Source organism: Cryptomeria japonica, chromosome 5 (genome assembly GCF_030272615.1).
Source record: "Cryptomeria japonica chromosome 5, Sugi_1.0, whole genome shotgun sequence".
Classification (NCBI taxonomy): Eukaryota; Viridiplantae; Streptophyta; class Pinopsida; order Cupressales; family Cupressaceae; genus Cryptomeria; species Cryptomeria japonica.
The window spans coordinates 505,369,853-505,383,075 of NC_081409.1; the positions used below are offsets into that span (position 1 = coordinate 505,369,853).

At 34.6% G+C, this 13,223-nt stretch overlaps 1 protein-coding gene across 1 annotated transcript in view; it reads left to right on the plus strand.

The window, feature by feature from the left end:
- LOC131064883 (probable inactive ATP-dependent zinc metalloprotease FTSHI 5, chloroplastic) overlaps positions 1-13,223 on the plus strand; it is a 275,944-nt gene that overhangs the window by 42,316 nt on the left and 220,405 nt on the right. Inside the window, exons 3-8 of the mRNA XM_057999211.2 lie at positions 3,473-3,673; positions 4,038-4,319; positions 4,437-4,751; positions 7,739-7,828; positions 7,938-8,069; positions 12,636-12,812. Of these exons, the coding sequence (XP_057855194.1) occupies positions 3,473-3,673; positions 4,038-4,319; positions 4,437-4,751; positions 7,739-7,828; positions 7,938-8,069; positions 12,636-12,812 (1,197 nt within the window). The remainder of the gene's footprint in view (positions 1-3,472; positions 3,674-4,037; positions 4,320-4,436; positions 4,752-7,738; positions 7,829-7,937; positions 8,070-12,635; positions 12,813-13,223) is intronic.

Below are 13,223 nucleotides of genomic sequence, written 5' to 3' on the forward strand. Positions count from 1 at the left end.
TGGATTGAAACAGGCCCCCAGAGCATGGTATGAAAGAATTGATCACTATCTCTTGGAATTAGGGTTTTCCAAGAATGAAGTAGATCCAAATCTCTACTACAAAGTAATCAATGGTGAATTATTAATTCTTATTCTTTATGTTGATGATCTACTAATCACAGGAGAGGATAATCGTATTTCTTGGTGTAAAAAAGAATTAGCCTCCGAGTTTGATATGAAGGATTTAGGAATTCTTCACTACTTCCTTGGATTGGAAGTTTGGCAGTAGGTAGATGGTATAATCCTTTATCAAGGAAAATACACCATTGATATACTCGAGATTTGGAATGATGGATTGTAGATCCATGACCACACCTATGGAGACAAATCTGCACAAGCTAAAGGAAGCAGCTGCAGAATCAGAGTTTGTAGATCCTACATTCTACAGACAGATTATTGGATCTCTGATGTATTTGGTAAACACTAGACCTGATATATGTTATGCTGTTAATACACTAAGTTAGTTCATGTGTGAACCTAGGGAAATACATCTTGTTGCTGCAAAGCATATTCTGAGATATCTTCGAGGAACTATTGGTTTTGGTCTGAAATATAAATATGTAGACCTTGACCTACATGGATTCACTGATTCTGATTGGGCTGGAAGCGTAGTTGACAGGAAAAGCACATCAGGATGTTGCTTCAATTTAGGATCAGGAATGATCTCATGGATATGTAGAAAACAGTCTTCAGTTGCTCAGAGTTCTACATAAGCTGAATACATTGTAGCATCCATGGGAGCAAGAGAAGCCGTATGGCTCCGGAAATTGCTTGTAGGATTGTTTGGTCAGCCCTTAAATCCTACTGTCATCTATTGTGACAATCAAAGTTGCATCAAACTTTCAATGAATCCAGTATTTCATGACAGGTCTAAACACATTGAGATTCCTTATCACTATGTTCAAGATATGGTGGAAAGGAATGTGATCCGACTGAATTATATTAGTACAGGTGATTAGATTGCAGACATTCTTACCAAGCCTCTCTCCAGGATCTAGATTGAACACTTTAGAGATAAACTTGATATGGTTGAAAATGTTATTTAATTTTGAGATAGAGTCTCATTTATTCTGATATACTAATAAATTTAAGATGTTTAATGTGTAAACTCTTTTATTTGTCATGTGTGTGATTCCATGACTTCATGGTCCCCCCTGTGAACATTATTGAAGGGTGACGACTTTTCAATAATGAACACTTGTTTCAAATTGATATTGTAAGGTGACAATTTTACAATTATCAATTTATCTATCTGGATGGATATCATGTGACTTGATATCTGTGGACATGTCATGATAGTATATATCTCTAAGACATTATGGTAGATATCAGTTGGTTGATATTATTAAATAAACCATAATTATGATAGAGATCTTCATGGTGAATATTATGGACATAATATTCGTGGACATGCCATGAATCATTATCAGTATGGTAGGTATCATGTGACTTGATGCCAGTGCACATACCTTACTTGATAACTATGAGTTATGGTGAGTATCATGAGACTTGATATTCATTGTTGAACCATATCTCTGAATATCACTATGGTGTGATATCTCTTCTCTTCACAATCAATGGATGAATTGTGATGTTTTCTCTAACATGAAATATGTCCTCCCTAGCTAAGAGGGAGTGTTAATTATTGTAACGTCGGTCGTACAATTCCATAAATTCCATTGCATGAATTGATTACATTTTAACATATTAGTATATACGTTAACAATAAACAATAAATAAATCAAATTTGAATTATGGTGTTTGCCACTGGTCACATCCCTTCATGTTAACGGGCTGGGATTAAACGATTTATAATAAATCGCGATCAGTCAAGCAAGTGATATGTTTGTTAACGTGCTGTGATATTATGAGTGGTACGTAGGGAAGAGATTTGTCTTCCCATGTGGGAAGACATATCTCTTCTCTACGTACCCTCTCATTCACATATATATAACATGCATACAATGAGGAGGGGAACAAGACCGAAATTAATAAGTGTTGTGCTTCCCTCCATTCACACTACTGCAGTTCAAATTTAATTCCAGACTATATCGTCGTCTCTTCTATCCTCTTGATCACAGAATTTAAATAAACTTAACAGCAATTAGGGTATTAATTAGAAATGATTATCATTAAGCAAAAGCAGCGAACAGCATATTGACAGTAATCATGGAATCGTCACGAGTAAAGAGGCAGTGTTATAAAAGAGATATATTAGATTAATAATAATTAACGGTTTCAAAGAAGACTTGAAGGGACAGCAACTGATAAGAAAGGGACACCACCTTATGAAACATGACCTCCTTTGCAAGCAAGGATGATTCTACATATCCACCTCAAGACTATATAAAATGGTTATGCATTTAAGAAGAGGAAATCATTGGAGATCAGGAAGGAGAAAATTATATATATATATATAAGAAGATAAATAAGGAGATCGATATTATTTAAGAAGTTTGAATTACATCATTGGCAATCAATTACTGTTACTGCAGATCGGTATGCTGTGTTCATGTTTTCATGTTTGTTATTTACGTCTGCGTTCTGTTTGGAATAATAATCAATGAGTGGATAGGTTGGTGTGTGTAGGGAAAGGTGAGTAAACCCATCACAAGTGATGGTGAGCCCAAGATGGGTAGGGATGTAGTCCTGGGCCTTGAGGGAGCCTCCTTGTAGTTGTTGTCAGCGCCCTATGACAGTAAATCCCCATCCCTCATTAGGATTAGGAAAGAAGCTAAGATAGGACTTAATGTAATGAAGCTAAGATAGGACTTAATGTAATGAATGTTGAATTGTTATGAATACTAATTCGTGTAATAATTTAAGAAATATGGATTGAAGCATAATACTGTGCAGTGATGTGTAAATTCATTGGGAAACAGGCAGCCTCCTAGTAGGAGACATTACATTGGAAGCCTGCCACTTAGGACATTCGTCAACCATTTTCAGCTGTTATATGCATTTGTGTGTTTCCTGTGTTGTATTTTTCTACTTTCGAATGAGGTCTTTATATCATTGGTCCTGATTGTATGTTAGATGAAGGGAAATGAGTTTAATATTTCGGAAGGGCCCACTTTTCTTGATAATCTTCATTTGGTTTCCCCAAGAACTTTTGCTTTTGCAATGGTTTTATAATTCTCATGTTGGGTTAGCACGCTTTAATTGGCTAGTATGTGGATCTACTAATGGAGTTTCCAATTTTGAATTCTGAAGGGGTTAGGGTTGTACACCTCAAAAAAGTTTAAGGTAAATGGAAAAACAATCTTCTTGTGAGATGCTTGGTGGTGACCTTAAAGACTACTTTTACCTTTTACCTTGTAATTTGTTGCTTCTAGTCTACATTAAGTGTTTTTGTTCTTGTGAACAATCTTTAAATTTTTGTATCAAAATTATGACTGTTTTTTAAATTTTTAATCCTTTGTTGTGAAAATAGGAACGTATTCTCTTGTATCGTGATAGAGTCATCACAAAAACATGGTATAATGAGAATGAAAAGAGATGGGAGATGCACCCAGTTGCCGCTTCCTATGCAGTTACTAAACAGTTGGTAGCTCGGGCTCGTATTCGACATGACTGGGCTAAGATGTATATTGTTCTTAAGGGTGATGACAAAGAATACCATGTTGATATTCAGGTGTGTATTTATGGCTCTATTGGTGTTTTTTTGTGCATTTGCAAGTTTTATGCTGAAACACTTGTCATTGGCAAAGATTAGAGTCTGTTTTTGTGTTTCTTTTCTATGCTAAGAGTATATCTGGAATTCCGTAGATTGGAAGATACTAAAAGAGTTTGCAAAAGGTAGAAAGGTGTCCTATCTGGGTTTATTTTGGTTCATGATTGCATATTGGGAAATCATTGTTTGCATTTTACTATTTTAGCTATCTCTGGCAGTTTGCTGTGTTTGAAGTATTTTATTTAGTTTAATATGGTTGAGGTATTTTATTTGTATCCCCTGATTTCAGCAATCTGCTAATCATTTTTTAGCTCTTCTGTTGAAGGAATTTGATGTTTTTTTCGAACAAGCTGGAGGATTTGATGGACTTTATGTGAAAATGGTCACTTCTGCAATTCCAATCTCTGTAGAATTTATGTGGATACCATTTAAGGAATGGGATCTCAGGAGTCAAATTGTGATTCCAATTAAAGTTCTCTGTCAGGCTTCCATTGTAATATGGAATTCAAAACTGCTGTCTACAGTAAGGACTTGGTATCTAAGTAAGTTGACTCTTATTTGCGATGACATCATGGTTCAGGAAGGCTTCAATTTCTTATATAATCTGGTGAGTACCACGAAAAATCTTAAGCATTGTGATAGATTTTCCTTTATGTTATTCTTTGAGATAGAGCAAGATATATTTGTGCTAAATTCAAACTGCTTTGAAATGGCATTTTCTAAGGCTCGGAATAAGCTTTATGACTCCATATGGTTCTTGGAATGGCGAATACGCACAGAAAAAAGGTTTGAAAGAGCAACAGCAGGTTCCCATGTAACACAGAGCAGAGTCAGACGTGGACGCAGTGGAGGCAAAGGCTCATTCAGCAGTTTATTTTGGTGGTCTTTAAAACTCTATATTAGATCTTTGTTTTATTTATATCCGCTTCTAATGTTGTTTAGATATCTACGTGAGAAATCTTCTGGAGTTGTTGAACTGTTGTCAGATGTAGCATCTGCACAGCCTCCATGTCCTGAAAAAGCGATGCGCAGGGGACTGGTAACTATGTCTGCTCTCATCGCTCTATTTTACTCATATTGTCTTTTTCCACGTTTGGTAACTGCTTCATTCTTATTCTCGTTCTTCAGATCTTATCATGCGATTTATATTAGAAGTACAATTGTTTTGTTGTGTCTTAAAATGGTCCTCATTGCCTTTGATCTATAAAACTCTGCCATTTATATGAGTAACTAACAGTTCCAGAATCTATACTGTCTTTCTGACGTTATTTACTTGTCAACGTTATCATTGTAGCTAAGGTGATTCATTTAAGGGGGGCTTAGTGACATGGTGGCCATCAATAAGATAATTGATGACCTAATTGTTGATGTGTTGATACTGTATAAGCACGGAAACAGTCAGAACATACCTTACCATACATTTATATTTCTAACATCATTCCTGTTGACACTGTTTTCTGTCTCAAGACATAAGCAGGATTCAACATATTGATTGCATTCAACAGTGGAAGAATTGACATTAATGACATTAATGCCATTAGGCAAACTAATGAGGAGAAAAAAGCCCCTTTTATGGGTGCCCTGAGGCTGAGAGACACAATGCACACTGAAGAATCATATGAACTCATCTGGAACAAGCTGCATATTTGTAAATCATTAAGTTGAAACCTAGACCTGAAGGAAGAAGAATCTTAGTCTGACTAGTCTGAAATCCTGAATGCTCACAAATTTGTTTTTCTTATATGTTTAAAGACTGGAAAGAATGAAATTTCTATGAATAATTGGTTGTCTGAAAACAGAACAGAAACAGAATGTTAAATCTACTTAAATGTTAGTTTTGGCAATGCATAGACAAGAGCTCTCTTGAGTTGGTACCAGCTCCAACTCATGCCAAGAAAGTTGCTGAGAATTCTATGGTCACTGTGCTTGGCTAAGACACAATCTGCACAGGCCCATGCAGAAAGACCAATCCTAGAAACTTTTATCTTTAACTCTTTTGTTTTGTGTATACAGGATAATTATATTTCTTACATTAACTGTGTCAAATAACAAAATACACCCAACTGACATGAAAGCAAAATCCTTCAGCTAAAATTACATATAAATATTATTTCTAATTACTAATAAAAGATATTAATAAGTAATCTTGAAGCAGAAATTTTTAGGCATTGTAACCATGTTACCTTCAGTTGCTTTTCTGATGTAGTATTTCTGGCCCTTACCATGTCACATCTTTTTATTGTAAGGCATATTGCAATAATACCATATTTCTCAACTTCTCTCCCATGCCAAACATCTACATTTTCTATAGGGAGCCAGGCATCTGGAAATTCAACATCTTTCCTTGCTACCTTTAAGCACAAAACTCCAAAGGTGGTTACACGTGTATAATCTGGCTGGTAATTCTAGAGTATTGAAACTGTCCTACTTTCGCATGAGGCTTATTTTCTCTTTGCCTAATTTCTCTAGCCCATTACCTTTGAGAGAATTCTGATTATAGGATCATAATCTGAAGAAGGCTCAATCTTCCACTTTGAAATACTCCTCACTGTGGTGCTGATGTTGTGGGGACTTTTATCACTCAACCTAAGTTTCTCCTTTAGATGCCTTGCTGCTGTTATTCCACCAGAAAATTTACAACTTGAATGTCCTCAATGTTTATGTAAACTAGTGAAGGGGGGGGCACAGCTATTAAAATGGAGCTTCCAATTTATGTGTGATCATGCCAATTTTCTATAAAAAACTTGTGCTTGGTACCAAGTAGGTACCAACAAGTTTAACTTAAAATAGTTATTTCCAAAATTGATTTAGTCTTTAGGCGACGAACTCACAGCTTTGCATTTCTCTGCTGAGTGTCAAAATTAGGATGTTTCGAAAGATGGAGCAGCATTGACTCCCATATTATGAATTATGCATCCAAAACACTTAAGTTGACATTTTGCAAAGTAACTAATTTTTTGCTTAGTAGCTCTAGGAACGTGGTCATGGACTGACTTTAACTCAAGATGAGAGATGGGTAGGCCACATTATTAAAATTTGTAAACATGGATGACATTTGAATGTAGCTAATAATTGTAACATGAAAGCACATGTTTAGTAGAGTTATGGGTAGCTTTATTGTGACGAGGGGATATGCACCTGGGTTATGCTCCTACAAGCATCCCCCATCACCATTCCACAACTCGGCGGATGCAAAAAGTATATTTTGAACCTTTTGTAAATAAAGTATTTAATTTCTAGGGTCTCATTTATAAATTCAGGTGGTTTAATTTTTTTTCCTAGTTTAGCTTAGATTATCATTGATGAAAATCAAACGAGACTCTTAAATAATGCTTGAAAGGTGGTATGGCTAGCCCAGAAGGATTCACCTGAATTTCGTAGTGGTCATGATGAGTCTGGAATGCTATCTTATATGGGTCACTTTCTCTTTCCCTTACCTAATGATTGTTAGATCCTCCATCACTCTTTGTAAATGTTATTGAACCAAACAAACCAGCTATTTGTGCAGCACAGTAACTGTGCTTAGTGTTCCTGTTATTCAATTCTTGGAATTCAATGTGCAAAATTAACATTACTTCCTCATCAGCTCACTGGAATGCAAGAGGGCTATTACTATATATGGGAATAAGGGAAAGTGAATGGGGAACACCTTTAACATACTTACTTATGGTGGAATTTGTTTAATAAGATGTTTAAAAGTATCCATCCCCCATGGAAACATGTAATATGAAGATTCTATGATTAAAATGGCAGTGTCGTTGCTCTAGAAATAACATTTTTGTATAGTTAACAGCAAAAACTATAATCTCTTGGCTCTGATCGAGTTGATTCATCAAGCACATATTCAATTTGTTTATATAACTATATTTGCTCTCTTGCATGAACTTTATAAATTGCATGCTGCTAATGATGTACCATTAAAAAAATTGAATGTTTGCTTGCAAGATTCATAATTTACATTATAAATAATATATTATGATTATATTCTTTTTCTATTGACAAAATATTATTGCTTTTCCTCTTCAGATAAATCGATTTCTCAAACAAGGAGGCTCCCTTGTAAAGAGTGATATTTTGGTATGGGGTGATATAAAAGTTGCTTTCGACAGAATGAAGGTTTGAAGCAGTAATCATCTTTTATTTTAAGATGCAGTTTGCATTATTGCAATCATATAATGGTTATCACTGGAACCCGCATTTATTTTTAGTTGAATTCCGTATTCAGAGAATAAGGAACCCTCCTACACGCTTGAGGGACTTAGCTGGAATTGATGCTGTGAAAGATGAAATCATCGAGATCGTAACTTTCTTGAAAAGTCCAAAACACTTCCAAGAAATGGGAGCTAGAGCACCTCGGGTACAACTCATCTACTGTTTATGCTCTTGTTTTTCTTGGGGTGATTAATTATTAGCGCAGTTAGACTAATGTGTTCTTCATAAACACTGATTGTTTTTAGTTGTTTAAATGTAGATTTGGTACTATGTCTGTGCACATTCATACTTCAAGTTGGCCATATTGTATGGATTACACGAAGAAATGATGATTGAACATGTAAACATTTGAAAAAAGTGCACAAGACACATAGATAAGATGAAATGCACAAGATTTACCTGATTCATGATGTTGGACATTCTTGGCAAGTACTGATCAAATCTGCTAAGAGATTCAGGATAATGCAGACAATAATTAAAAAAATCATTGAAATAAATTCTTGTAAAAGATTTGGTGAATTTTCACCGATTCTGAGTCTTAGTGAAAAATGTGCTTGTTTAGTGTGCACTGAGTCTGGCTCTCAACACTAAGGGAGAAAAATCCTGTGGGGGAAATTTCCAGCAAGTGGGGCTGTGTTTTCAATCTGTTATCACAAAAAAATAAAAAATGCAATGTTACCAGTTCACAAGGCTATGGCATACAACTAACAACTCATCTTCCTTGATTTGGATCCAATAATCCCTGTTTTCTGCTCTCTCCTTCACGTGTGCTCTGTGAAATAAAATTTGATTCCAGATGCCTCCGTAGCTCCCCTCCAAGACATTCTTGACCAAGGTATATTGGAAAATTTACGTAGAAATATCTAAATGACATACAACCTAAGTTGATGGTTCGTTTATGGTTTGGGGTACAGGTTCAAGGTTCAGGTTTGCTGGTACTGGATTTTTCTCCCTTAGTTTCAATACAGCTGTGAACAGCCCTACTATATATTAAATACTAAAAATATATCGATATAATAATTAATTAAAATTCATAAATGGAATATATATTTTATATTTATTATTACAATATAATTTAAATGTATATTTATATTATATTATATAAAATAATTATAATTATATAATAAATTGATAATATAGTATAAAATCTATGAATAAATAGGGTATAATATAACTTATTATCATACTATATAATATATAAATAGAACATTATAGAATATATAATATTATATTAAAAAGTTATAAGTAAAATATTAATAATAGGATGAAGTTGCTCCCAAAAAAATCTTGACAAATTCCAACGATATTGGCTTCCGTTAGTATTCAGCTCCAAAGTCTTTTGCAGAGGCCCTTAATGGTGGCAAATCGGTTTCATTCCATGAAATGGGCAATGTCTAGGTGGCCTTGACCATTGGCTAACCGTGCAAATTTTCAACTCTCAAGCGTTTCCTTGGCTACTGTGCTCATTTCAATTGGCGATGGAGCAGTTTCTTCTCCATTGTCAAGTATCAAGTGGCAGCCTCGATTGTGTCTTCTTGTGCCAAAGATATTTCTCTGCCTCTTTCTTGAACAGCCTTGACAAATATATCAGCAATTTCAACACTTTCTCCATGGCCTTTTCCAGATCCACAGGGTACTTAGGATGGCAGGGCTGTGCCTCGGCTGTACTCATGCCAAACTCAGATCCATCTTGTTTGGTATGATAATGACACCCAAAATATAAGAACTCTGTAACATGACATACTTAGTAGATGGCACACTAATTAGTATAACCTCCAAGTTGAATGATAGGTTCCATTGTATGTCTTATTTGGGATAAATGTGTTTTTGAATGAACTTGTTGCTAGTGTTTTGTTGATGAGTTAGGTTCTTCATAAACCTATTCCTGTTGTAGGTTGATTTTGGGATAGGTTTGGTTGTGATTGAATCTATCTTGTACTCTTCAAGACATATTTGGAAAGCAGGAACTCATATTTGAGACCTATTCTTGCAGAACACAATGTATTGGAAGTTTCCTTGAGCCTTCATACTTTTACCCTGATGCTTTTGAGCCATTTCTAACATGATTTTAACACTTGTACAATTTCTGACTTAGGTTCCATTGTATGTCTTATTTGGGATAAATGTGTTTTTGAATGAACTTGTTGCTAGTGTTTTGTTGATGAGTTAGGTTCTTCATAAACCTATTCCTGTTGTAGGTTGATTTTGGGATAGGTTTGGTTGTGATCGAATCTATCTTGTACTCTTCAAGACATATTTGGAAAGCAGGAACTCATATTTGAGACCTATTCTTGCAGAACACAATGTATTGGAAGTTTCCTTGAGCCTTCATACTTTTTTCCTGATGCTTTTGAGCCATTTCTAACATGATTTTATCACTTGTACAATTTCTGACGTAGTCACACAATGTCTGAGAGAGAGAGAGAATTACAAACACCTAAATGTCCTTACAAACAGAGATACAACATGGATGATGTGGCTATACATTACAGTTGGATCCAATTTGTATCATGCAGGGCCTAATGCACGCAAGGGTTTTTAACTTTTTTGTACTTATAAAATATTATGAATTTTTTGTTGAATTACAAATACAATATACACAATAGTTTTTAAATTCCTGCCTTAAATTTATCCCTATTAAATGCTTATATTCACAAAGATTTCTGGGTTCTTATTTCCAACATTTTGTATCATTTTTCCCTAAATATTTTTTGATTTATCATTTTTCATGTTAATGTCTTTCTTTCTTTTATTAAATATGAGTAATTATTGGGGTTTTCATGAAAAAATGCAATTTTTTGTATTTTTTTCTGATTTTGAAACAAGTATAAAACTAAAACAGCAAATTGAATTTAACTTAAATGCTGATAACATTTGGCTGGAATTCACATATCAAACCCTCATAATGTAGGAATACATCACCAAATGCAACATGAACAGTAGATTTGAATAGTATGTGTCAAAATGCATCAAATATAATTTCTGCTTTATGACTTTTTACACACGATCAACAGATATGTAAACCTAGATTCTCAAATGTGTTCAAACCTGAATTGGAATAATTGTAACAACAATCTACATCAAACATAAATAGGAAATTTTCTAAAACTGATTTTTAGTCAGTTGTAGCTGCTGGACAAATTACAAATGTCAAATATTGATAAAATGATACTAGAAGCATAATTTCAGAATGACAATGACAAATGTCCACTCACAAGGTGCTGCACAAGTGTATGAATGTTAAATTTGTATGAGCACTCTTTTGATAGGGAGAGTCGGCAACAAATGATGATGGTACAGCGGTGTCAGAGTTGTATGGCAGCTGGAACAAGTCTGAAACAGCAATAAGTGCTGTACTGAATCCTCCTCAATGTTGGCGCTTAAGATCAATGGCTGAAAAATGAAGAGACCTGTGTCCTTAGACTTGCTAAACAGCAGTAATAAACCACTGCTCTAGTTCTAAAGCAAACCCCTGAACACTCTCAAATTGGTTTCTCTGCCTCTGCTGCTACAACAGTTCCCAAAGCACAGAATTTCTAGTAGAAATCTCCAACTTGAGCTCTCTAATATGCAATAGAAGCATCTAACATACCATACACATGTCTGAAAGGTGCTTTTACTGCTATACATAGCATTGCCATACATCTTGGAGCTGGAGAGACTGATAAAATGTGCTAAGAAGAGGAAAAATTGAGAAGTGGAACGTTATTGGATGTTACAAACTATTGTGACATATTTGCTTCTTCCAACAGAGAGGTGTTTGCATTTTGGTCATGGTAATGACAAATCCACCATAGTAGAGACGAATTTGGTGTGGCAATTATGCTTTCACTGCATGCTGCAACTGGCAATTTTGCTACAGCAGGCAAAATACTCAGTTTAAAACGAGAAGGTTAGCAGAAATTAGAGAAAAACAGCAGTTAGGTATGTCCTGTTAATCATCATTTAGACATGGAGAACACTTAGTGCTATTGAGTTTGATAATTAGTAGTGAAGCTTTTAGTTCTATGGTTCTTTTGTTTTTTCATTGTCTGTATTGTGATTAGAATGGTTATTTCCTTATGCTGATGCTAGACTAGAATATATAATCAGCTGGATTCTGCTATGTTGTTTGAACTGTGAAGTGTATCATATCTTGGAAGGTATATGGATTTTTGTTTAGAAGGTTTGGTTTCTAGCTTTCGCTGTGTATTATCGAAACAATTGGAGATTAATTATGAATTGGACAAAGTTTTTAAACAGTTGGGAATTACTAACTTGTATCTTTAAAACCTTATTTGCAAATATGAAACCTTCATTCAGAGAAAACATAAAAAATATGTAATTTGAATAGAACTATGAACTGCTGGTTGAATCTAAGTGGTCTCTTAGTGGGAAATAGCACAGCATTGTCAGATCTTTGAATTGCTATCCTACTGTCGGTAAAGCTTACATTGATATAAGAATATTTGGTACATAATGTTTGAATTATATATTTATCAATTCAATTCTCTATATGGGAACCAACTTATGAGTTAAAAGAAAAGGTCTGTCCATGATTCAGAGAAAGGTGATAATACAACCAAGGATTGTTTATGTGGTCAAAGTTTTTGAAAAGATTAAAGGGTTTTGAAATGGGATTATTGTGGAAGAATGTAAATAAAGCTGAGAATGCTGTAGTCCTTTATAGATATATTTATATTGTTACTCACTGATCAAATGCATTCTGCAGGGTATTCTTATTTTAGGTGATCGTGAAACACCCAAACAGACGTTAGTGCTTGCAATTGCTGCAGAAGCCAAAGTTCCATTAGTGGAAGTGAAAATCACTGACTTTATAGGTATTAGAGACAAAGTTGGCCAAGGTCCTGCAAGGGTTCGTGAGCTATTCCAAACTGCAAGGGAGTTGGTATGTAAGACATTTGTATTATGTAGTTAAAAGAAATGTCATTTTGATTGAAATCATAATACTATGAGCACTTTCTGTGCTATAAAATGCAATATTATATAATTTGAATTTTCTTTCCCTTGCTGCCAAGTATACTTTTTGTATTTTTTCTAACTTTTGTATATTTCCAGATCTGTTTTTGGTATGGTATACTATCAATGAAATATTCTCTTAAGTATTTGCCCATGGTTTGTATTTGAGCAAACCAATTTTGATCTTTTCTATATTCTTGTTGGTGTGAAGATGTATATACTTTGAACTAAGCATAAACCAAATATTATCTCATGTCATCACCAGGTGACTATTGTCTAAATACTTTGAAGAAATATGCATCTTTTAAATGAGTTGAGTTCATAATTACATGCTGGACAG